Genomic DNA, 10,661 nt, shown 5'->3' with positions numbered 1-10,661 from the left:
CACTCGGTCCTCTCCTCCAAAGATAAACGGCAGGTTATGTGTGATTTCCAAACATTCGAAGTCCGTGATGGGGGGCCAATGCCACTCTCCTACTGAAATCACCGAACTGAGTTTTGCTGATTTTTCAATACCAAGATGATTTGGACCACGAGGGAATTGCTCGATAAGTGGTCCCAAGTGATGCCATGGGTCCTGCCAAATATAGAATCTCCCTCCATTTCCAATTTGGTAGTTCACGATAGATCGAAGGAAAGGACAGAGCTTGAGCATTTTCCGCCATCCCCAAGAACCTCTATGTTCACGAACAGTCCAGATCGATGTGTCACGTAACCGGTCTTGGTATAGCCACTGAACCCATATGGATGTCCTGTCACACCGGATTACATCACATAATTTCTTGCTCATTAATGCGCGATTCAAGGTAGAGATGTCCTTGAACCCAAGTCCTCCCTCATCCATTGGCCGACACACATCTTTCCAGGCAACCTTGGCGTAACCATTAGACGTCCTACCCTTCCAAAGGAAGGTCCTCAACCTCTTCTCAATTTCATTGATGACTTTCTTAGGTAATATGAATGCAGATGCCCAATATAAACTCAATGCTGAAAGCACAGATTTGATGATTTGTACCCGACCAGCATATGATAACGAAATACCTTCCCATCCATTAATACGTGCATCAATTTTTGAAATAAGCGGTTGGCAATCAGAGATAGATAGTCTAGAGGATATTAAAGGAAGACCCAGATACCTCATTGGAAGATGTCCCTCTTGAAAGCCTAAAATCTCCAACATCATGTCATTCAATTCTTGAGCCAAACGTGAAATGATTAAGTGGCTTTTATGAACATTCAACCGAAGGCCCGATAATTCTGCAAACCAGTCCAATCCTTCTTTGAAGACTCTGATGGATTTAAGGTCAGCTCTGCAGAAGAGGAGAAGGTCATCTGCAAATCCCAACTGGAACACCTTGGAACTCTCACACTTCCAATGAAAAGTGAATTGCATGTCCTGTTCAATTCGTTGCAAGAATCCCAGATGTAAAGCTTCCATAACAAGAACAAACAAATAAGGAGAAAGTGGGTCTCCCTGTCGTAATCCTCTCGCTCCAGAAAAAAATCCATGTGGTTTTCCATTGAGCCCAATCGAGAATGATGTCGTGGATACACACTCCTCAATCCACCTTGTGAACGTAGGTGGAAATTCGAACAACTGCTAAAAGGAAGTCCCACTCCACTGTATAATAGGCCTTCGAATACGACGAACACGACGAACCTTGACCCAAACGTTGGTATAGACCCCAGAATTTTTATTGTAAATTTGCTAAGCGAAATAATAATTACAAGTTTGTATAACAGGGAAACAAACTTGGTCTAATAAAACCGCGAAAAACAGCTAAATTTTGAACGTTCTCAGAATTCGACGAAACATAACCAAAACGTTGGTCTAGACCCAAGAATTTATGTGGTAAATTTGCTAAGCTTAATTAACTACAAGAGTTTGTATAAAAGGAAAACGAACTTGCTTTAATAAAACCGTGCAAAACAGCAAAATGTGGAACGTTCTTAGAATTCGACGAAACTTGACCCAAACGCTGTTTACACCCAAGAATTTGTGTGGTATATTTAATAAATTTAATAATAACTACAAGTTTGTATAAAAGGGAAACGAACTTGCTTTAATAAAACCGTGCAAAACAGCAAAATGTGGAACGTTCTTAGAATTCGACGAAACTTGACCCAAATGCTGGTTTACACCCAAGAATTTTTGTGGTATATTTACCAAGCTTAATAATAACTACAAGTTTGTATAAAAGGGAAACAAAATTGTTCTAATAAAACAGTGCAAAATAGCTAAATTTTGAACGTTCTCAGAATTCGACGAAACTTGACCCAAACAGTGGTCAAGACCCATAATTACTACAAGTTTGTATAAAAGGAAAATGAACTTGCTTTAATAAAACTGTGCAAAACAGCAAAATGTGGAACGTTCTTAGAATTCGACGAAACTTGACCCAAACGCTGGTTTACACCCAAGAATTTGTGTGGTATATTTACTAAGCTTAATAATAACTACAAGTTTGTATAAAAGGGAAACAAAATTGTTCTAATAAAACAGTGCAAAATAGCTAAATTTTGAACGTTCTCAAAATTCGACGAAACTTGACCCAAACAGTGGTCAAGACCCAAGAATTTGTGTGGTAAATTTGCTAAACGTAGTAATAACTACAAGTTTGTATAAAAGAAAAACAAACATGCTCTAATAAAACCGCGCAAAACACCTAAATTTTGAACGTTCTCAGAATTCGACGAAACTCGACCCAAACGTTGGTCTAGACCCAAGAATTTGTGTGGTAAATTTGCTAAGCCTAATAATAACTACAAGTTTGTATAGAAGGGAAACAAACTTGCTCTAATAAAACCGCGAAAAACAGCTAAATTTTGAACATTATCAGAATTCGACGAAACTTGACCAAAACGTTGGTGTAGACCCAAGAATTAAGTTGGTAAATTTTTAAGCTTAATAATAACTACAAATTTGTATAAAAGGCAAACAAACTTCTTTTAATAAAATCGTACAGAACAGCTAAATTTTGAACGTTCTTAGAATACGAGGAAACTTGACCCAAACGTTGGTCTAGACCCAAGAATTTGTGTGGTAAATTTTCTAAGCGTAATAATAACTACAAGTTTGTATAAAAAGGAAACGAACGTGCTTTAATAAAATCGTGCAAAACAGCTAAATGTGGAACGTTCTTTTTTTTTGGGGGGTAAATGTAAGATTCATTAAAAAAAGAGGTAAAAAGTACAATAATCAAATGGTGGTTCCCCCAATAGACCAAGCGATACACCAAAGTCTATAGAGTGCACATGTACTAATAGAACTGGAAAGATTAATACTAATTATCCTCTGTCTAACGTCTTCTATGATGCAAGTAGCTAATACATTTTCCGGCCGATGGGTGTGCTCAAAACGTCTCAAATTCTTCTCTCGTCATATATGGTATATGCATGCACCAAGTAATGCTCGATAAGCAACATTAACAATATGCTTCCCCCTACACTTGCTCGATGCCCATTCCACGTCTCTTGTCCACTCACGATTGGGCCAAGCAAATCGGATATGTTGTCGTATAGCTGCAAGGCATCCTCTGCTAAATCGACATCGTAAGAACATATGCATGTGTGTCTCCGCTGTACCCTCATCACAGAGAATACATCCCCCTAGATGAGTCATCCATGGTTTATCAATTGTCGGTAGCTTCTCCTGGATTGCTAACCAAAGAATGAAGTTATGACGGAGAATCTTCAAAAAACCCGAAAGTAGTGAAGATCATCCTACTTTCGGTCCAATTGGACAGAAAAGTCTGTATAGGGATTGTGTAGTGGGTCGTCCCTCTGAAAACCGTCAGTTGATCCTGTCATCCCCTCCATGGATCTGGGGTAACATGTATATAATCTCCATACATTCCAAATCAGTAATGAAAGGCCACTGCCAATGCCCCTCATTAATGACTACTTGTAGTTTGGCGGATTCATCAAGTCCTAAGAGGCTCGGTCCCCGAGGGAATCTAGCAATAAGTGGGCCCAAGTGGTGCCACGGGTCCTTCCACAAGTAGAATGACCTCCCCTCTCCAATAAGAAACTCTGTCATAGGTAGTATAGAGCTGCGAAGTTGGAGCAGTTTTTGACATCCCCATGATCCTCCCTTCTCATTAATTCTCCAAATTGAAGTGTTGTGCAATCGTGTCTGCTTCAACCACTCAACCCATATAGATGTTCGGTCACATCTAATAACATCACATAACTTCTTTGCTATTAATGAGCGGTTAAGGATACCGATATCCTTAATTCCTTGGCCTCCTTCTTTAATTGGTTTACACACATCCTTCCACGCTACCTTGGCGTATCCCGATGTAGAAGTGCCTTTCCAAAGAAAAGTTTTGAGACGTTTCTCAATTTGTTTAATAATAGCCTTCGGTAAGATGAATGCAGACGCCCGATAAATGCTCATTGCTGAAAGTACAGATTTAATGATTTGTATACGTCCAGCATACGATAATGAAGTTCCTTCCCAGCCATTAATGCGAGCATCAATTTTCGATAAAAATGGCTGACAATCGGATATAGACAATCTAGAAGACAGTAGAGGGAGGCCCAAGTACCTCATTGGTAGTTGGCCCTCCTGAAAGCCCATAATTGTTAAAATCGGATCCTTCCAACCTTGTGCTGATCGAGAGATAATGACATGACTTTTTTGTACATCCAGTCGAAGTCCCGACCATTCTACAAATCGGTCCAACCCCCTCTTGAGGATCCTGAGTGAATTCAAGTCAGCTCTACAGAAAAGTAGGAGATCGTCTGCGAATCCCAACTGGAAGACTTTGGCCGGCTCACATTTCCAGTGATAAGAGAATTGCAAATCCTGCTCAATTAGTTGCAATAATCCCAAGTGCAAGACTTTCATAACGAGAACAAAAAGATAGGGAGATAGAGGGTCTCCCTATCTTAATCCACGTGCTCCTGCAAAGAAACCGTGAGGGTTTCCATTAAGACCAATCGAAAATACTGCCGTCGTTACACACTCCTCAATCCATCTGGTGAACATTTGGGGGAATGCGAATAATTGCAAGACCGCAAGTAGGAAATCCCACTCTACAGTATCATATGCCTTCCTGATATCGACTTTCAGGGTACAACGAGGTGGGAGCCTCACCGGTTGTATCCCGTGAGCAGTTCCTGTGCCAACAAAATATTGTCCCCAATGCTACACCATGGGATAAACGCTCCCTGACAGGGACTAATTATCTTGTCCAGAACCACACTCAACCTTTGGACAAGTAATTTCGCAATAATTTTGTATAACACATTACAGCATGAAATTGGCCTAAAATCACCAACAGTCATAGGAGTGTGTACCTTTGGGATTAGTGCCAAAAGTGTGGAGTTGACTTGTTTGAGTAGTTTACCGGTACTAAAGAATTCTAGTACCGCCTTTGTAACTTCCTGTCCCACCACTGGCCAGGCTGCTTTAAAGAATCCTGATGAATATCCATCAGGTCCCGGGACCTTGTCCTCTGCAATGTCAAATACTGCTTGCTTCACATCATCCGGTGTAAACGCCAATATAAGATGGCCAGCCTCCTCATTAGAAAGAATATGTCTTGCCCACGGTCTGAGAAAGCCAATATCTAGCGTTATCTGACGTCTGTTACCGCCCAAGAGATTTTGATAGTAACAGACAAATTCATTGATAATCTCTTCTGGTTCAGTGTGGATGGTCCCGTTGTCATCATTAATCTGCAGTATCCTCCTTGCCACCCTTCTCTGGGCAATTTTACGAAAGAAAATTCGGGAGCATTGGTCACCCCCCTTCATCCACTGCATCTTGGCTCGCTGTTGCAGCATGATTTGTTCCAATTTTGCCGCTTTTGCATAAATCAGGCGGCAGTAGTGTTCTAATTCTAAATGTAATAATAATGCAAAAATTCTCTCACTAAAAAAATTCTCTCTCAGAAAATGGACCCTCCAAAATCTCATTCTTCTCCCACACACACTAATACACCATCAAAAAACACTCTAGCCTTATCTCTAAAATTCCGCCGGCCAGAGAGGTGGGAGACGACGGCGAGCCACCGGAGGATGACGGAAGTACTGTAGATGAAGAAGGGGAGCCAAGGGCGACAACTATTGCTGGTTTTATTGGAGAAAAACCAGATCTAGCCATGGAAGATGAAGAATGGGGCTCGATTTTTTCGGCGGCCGACGGCAACTCTTCGCAATCCCATGGCTGCCCAAGGTCTGGGGGAGTGGAAGGACCTTTGTTGACGAGGAAAAATGGAGTTTTGGCGGGAGAACAATCGAGTTTTGGATCTGGTTTTCACGCCGCCGAAAATGGCGGAAATCAGTCGTCTTCGTCTCCGTGCATCTTCAACCTTGAGGAATTCTTCACTCTTGCCAATAAAGTGGTCGACCATGGCGACGCCCAGGCCATGGATGCGCTGAAGGAGCTGAAACGACATTGGGAGGCTAGATTTGGGATCACGAAATCGCGTTTGCCGGCGGAGAACTTGAAGGTAGACGACCACCCGTTTGACCGCGAGTTGCGACAAACCTGCCGGAGACTTACAGCGCCGGGGACGACGAAAAAGGGGGCTGGGGGTAGTGGTTTGGCAGTCCACCGTTGAACGGCTGTGCGAGGAAAGAAAATTTCAACATCTCCACCGGCGGATTCGCACAGAAATGACGAGAACGGGATTCCGCCGGCGACCGTTGGACTTCCGACGACGAGTAACGTGCGGCGGTTTGCTGACGTGGATGACTACGTGGGAAAGGTAGAAGCTGATGTGGCGACGCATTTGGTTGACATGGAGGCTAAATTGGAGAGTGAGAAGGCGCATGAGGTCAGCCATGATGTAAGCCCTAATGATGTCAGCCATGATGTAAGCCCTAATGATGCCATTCATGATGTAAGTCCTAATGATGTCAACCATGATGTAAGCCCTGATGATGTCAGGCGTGATGTCATCAATGAAGTGGAAAATTGCAGAATTTTTCCTAAGCAATATAGAACTATTCCGACTGGATTATTTGTTGGGAACATACCGCTACATGCTAGCCCTATTGCGATTGATGAAGATAAAATTGCCCACGAGTTCAATAATTCGTCCCGTAAAACGTTATCATTCATCGCCCCAATGGTTCAAAATGGGAAAATTGTAGTCCGGCCGTCCTTGGACACAGTACGTGATGGATCCAAGCGTTGGAAAAATACGGCTGTCGGATATTTTCTAGGGAAAAAGCCGTACTATCATCATCTGAAGGAATACGCTCATTCGGTGTGGCCAGCTTTGAGGGAGGTCACAGCGACAGCTAATGGATTCTTTTTCTTCCAATTTAAAACACTCATTGATATGGAAGACAGCTAATGGATTCTTTTTCTTCCAATTTAAAACACTCATTGATATGGAAGACGTGATCGAAGGGGGACCTTAGTTGCTCCAAGGACAACCAATAATTTTGCAAAAGTGGAAACCAGGTATGGCCATGAGAAAGCTCCAACATAAGCATGTACCTATTTGGATTAAACTTAGACACCTTCCAATGGAATATTGGACTACTGATGGATTGAGTACGGTTGCTAGCGGAGTGGGTAGACCTCTTTACCCGGATGCAATAACGAGAGCATGCACGAGATTGGATTTCGCTCGTGTATGTGTGATGATTGATGTTGCACAAACGTTGCCAAAACATATCATAGTCATGACACCGGATGAAAATGAAGGGGAAACACCTTGTAAAGTTTATGTTGAATACGAATGGCTCCTTCCAAAATGCACAAATTGTATGATTTTGGGGCACATGACAAAGGTTGTCCGCTGAACAAAATTCACAAACCGAGTAAACCACCAGTAGCTGTGTATGTGGCAAAAACAAACACTCCTCTACCACAACCAAACAATGAAAAGAGCAGAAAACCGATGAGACAGACAATAGGTGACATACCAAGACGTGAGGAGGGAGAAGTGCTTAGGGAACGCAAACCTGACAAACACGATGATAGGGGTAAGGCATTGGTTATTTATAATGCCTTTGATGCTTTGCAATTAATTGATGATGCAGGTGAATCCTCGAGGGGTCCTAACACAAGCAACCCTATTAATCATGATCCATGTTGAACCTAGCAGTGTGGAATGTCCGTGGGCTGAACAAACGAGACCATCAACTTACATTAAAGGACCTTGTCTCAGAATTCAGGTTACATTTCTTGGGCATACTTGAAACGCGTGTTCAACAGAATAATATTATGCATATACAGTCCTATTTGCTACCTCAATGGAACTGGTTTACTGATTATAATTCCATTGGAAATCGTATATGGCTAGCATGGGATGAGAATTTTATTGATGTCCATGTACTTGACCTGGGTGATCAATTCGTGCACTGTCGTATCACTAGTAGAGCTGTCAATGAAACTGTCTTTGTTACTATTGTATATTGTGCATCTGAGGTGATTGACCGTCGGATTTTGTGGACTACACTGGAGACACTCGCACAGCAGTGCTCAGACATCCCGTGGCTGGTGGGAGGGGACTTTAATGCAGTGCGAGAACTTAATGAGGTATGTGGCATTTCAGGAGATATAAGGATGGCCACAGAAGAATTTAACACCGGAATTCTGGAGGCGGGCCTGATTCCACTTCCAATGCAAGGTGAATGGTTCACATGGCATAATTGCAGTACAACCGTGCGGAGTTTAAGAAGCGGTTGGATCGGATCCTTATTAATGATCGTTGGCTGGCAAGGTTCCCTACCTCATCCTATCACAGCCTTACACCACAGACGTCTGACCACTCGCCACTGGTTCTACATGGGGATACACAACAACATAATGGAGGGGGTATGTTTCGACTTGATAACTATCTGGCCCATTCACCTGATTTCATTCCCAATGTGCAGAACATTTGGCATCATGAGGTTGTTGGTATACCTATGTATGCCGGAACATTTGGCATCATGAGGTTGTTGGTATACCTATGTATGCCGTGACCCGTAAACTGAAGGCACTTAAACTGGTCCTCCGACTACAGAGGAGGAATAAGGGGGATCTGACTCTGAACGTCCAATTAGCAAAAAGTTTCTCGATGAGGCACAACAATTGGTGAGCTCTGACAGACAGAATGAGCTCTACTTACTCCTGGAACATTGTTCTCGATGAGGCACAACAATTGGTGAGCTCTGACAGACAGAATGAGCTCTACTTACTCCTGGAACATTGTTGTCGAATAATTTATGCTAAAGCGGCAAAACTCGAACAAATTATGTTGCAACAAAGAGCTAAGATGAAGTGGATGAAAGATGGAGACCAATGTTCCCGGGTTTTCTTTTGTAAGATCGGTCAGAGACGAGTAATGAGGAAAATCTTGCAGATCAATGATGAGAATGGTACCACACACACGGATCAAGGAGAGGTCGCCCATGAGTTTGTCTCATACTTTCAGAACCTTTTAGGAGGTACCAGACGACAGTTCACAGTGGATATTCGATACCTTAGACCATGGGCGAGGTACTGTATTACTGATGAGGAAGCTAGCCACTTACTGCTACCATTCTCACCAGATGATGTGAAGCAAGCAGTGTTTGATATCGCTGAAGACAAAGCGCCGGGACCTGATGGTTACTCGTCAGGGTTTTTCAAGGCGGCTTGGCCTGTGGTGGGGGAAGAAGTAACGAGGGCGGTTCTGGACTTCTTTACTACCGGAAAACTACTAAAACAGATCAACTCCACGATTTTGACTCTAATACCAAAGGTACACACTCCTATGTCAGTTAATGATTTTAGATCGATTTCATGCTGCAATGTTTTATACAAGATCATTGCAAAACTACTTGTTCAGAGACTGAGTAGCTTGCCAGACAAGATTATTAGCCCCTGTCAGACAGCTTTTATTCCGGAAAGAAGCATTGGTGAAAACATTATGCTAGCCCAGGAACTATTCTCAGGCTATAACCAGATGCGCCTACCTCCCAGATGCGCACTTAAAGTGGATATCAAAAAGGCCTATGATACGGTGGAATGGGACTTCTTGTTAGCAGTTTTGCAGTTATTCGGATTCCCCACTAAGTTCACAAGGTGGATCGAGGAGTGTGTTTCCACGACATCATTCTCGATTGGTCTCAATGGAAAACCTCATGGGTTCTTTACTGGAGCAAGAGGATTACGACAGGAAGACCCACTATCTCCTTACCTGTTTGTTCTCGTTATGGAAGCTTTACATTTGGGATTCCTGCAACGAATTGAGCAGGACATGCAATTCACCTATCATTTGAAGTGTGAGAGTTCCAAGGTTTTTCTCTTTTTTTGTTAATGGTAAATTTAATTAATGAAAAATATGGTAAAGTACAACAATTAATTGGGTAGTCCCTCGACAGGCCAAGGGATACGCCATAGTCTATAAAGAGCACATGTACTAATCGAACTGGAAAGATTAAGGCTCAAAATCCTCTGCCTAACATCGTCAATAATATGAGAAGCCAATACATTAGGCGGGTGTTCACTTTGCTGGAACCGTCTGGAGTTTCTTTCTCGCCACAAATGGTAAACCAATGACCCAAGTAACGCTCGGTTTGCTGCATTGATGATATGCTTCCCTCTCCATTTTTTTACTGCCCATTCCACATCCATTTTCCATGTGCGATTGGGCCAATCGAATCGAATTATTTCCCGTATGGCTATAAGGCATCTTCTGCTAAATCGGCATCGGAAGAATAAGTGATTATGTGTCTCGGTTGTTTCTTCATCACATAGATTATGTTCCAAGGTTTTTCAGTTGGGATTTGCAGACGACCTACTACTTTTCTGCAGAGCTGACTTTGACTCCATCAGCGTATTCAAGGAGGGATTGGAATGGTTTGCGGAGTTGTCGGGCCTTTGGCTGAATGTTCAAAAAAGCCACTTAATCATCTCCTGTTCGGCTCAAGAATTGAAAGATCAGATGTTGGAGATTTAGGGATTCCAAGAGGGGCACCTACCAATGAGGTATCTTGGTCTCCCCTTAATCTCTTCTAGACTGTCTATCTCTGACTGTCAACCTCTTATTTCAAAAATTGATGCACGCATTACTGGATGGGAAGGGACATCGTTATCATATGCTGGGCGAG

At 42.6% G+C, this 10,661-nt stretch overlaps 1 protein-coding gene across 1 annotated transcript; it reads left to right on the top strand.

Moving 5' to 3' along the window:
- Positions 1-7,318: 7,318 nt before the first annotated feature.
- On the top strand, positions 7,319-10,510 carry LOC105179104. Its single transcript, XM_011102698.1, has 6 exons — positions 7,319-7,565; positions 7,886-8,121; positions 8,241-8,538; positions 8,676-9,310; positions 9,398-9,633; positions 10,309-10,510. The coding sequence occupies exons 1-6, from the start codon at positions 7,319-7,321 to the stop codon at positions 10,508-10,510; spliced, it is 1,854 nt and encodes a 617-aa protein (XP_011101000.1).
- Positions 10,511-10,661: the final 151 nt, after the last annotated feature.

The sequence above is a fragment of the Sesamum indicum genome, unplaced genomic scaffold (assembly GCF_000512975.1).
Source record: "Sesamum indicum cultivar Zhongzhi No. 13 unplaced genomic scaffold, S_indicum_v1.0 scaffold00121, whole genome shotgun sequence".
Lineage (NCBI taxonomy): Eukaryota > Viridiplantae > Streptophyta > Magnoliopsida > Lamiales > Pedaliaceae > Sesamum > Sesamum indicum.
Note: the sequence above shows the minus strand (reverse complement) of the source record. Positions and strands in the feature narration are given on the sequence as shown.

Excerpts from the sequence above, each read along its gene's own strand:
- LOC105179104 (XM_011102698.1), top strand. The coding sequence starts at position 7,319 with ATGGCTCCTTCCAAAATGCACAAATTGTATGATTTTGGGGCACATGAC. Across the intron at positions 8,539-8,675 it reads GAGGTTGTTGGTATACCTAT|ACAGAATGAGCTCTACTTAC; the intron begins GTATGCCGTGAC and ends GAGCTCTGACAG. Across the intron at positions 9,311-9,397 it reads TTTTGACTCTAATACCAAAG|AGACTGAGTAGCTTGCCAGA; the intron begins GTACACACTCCT and ends CTACTTGTTCAG.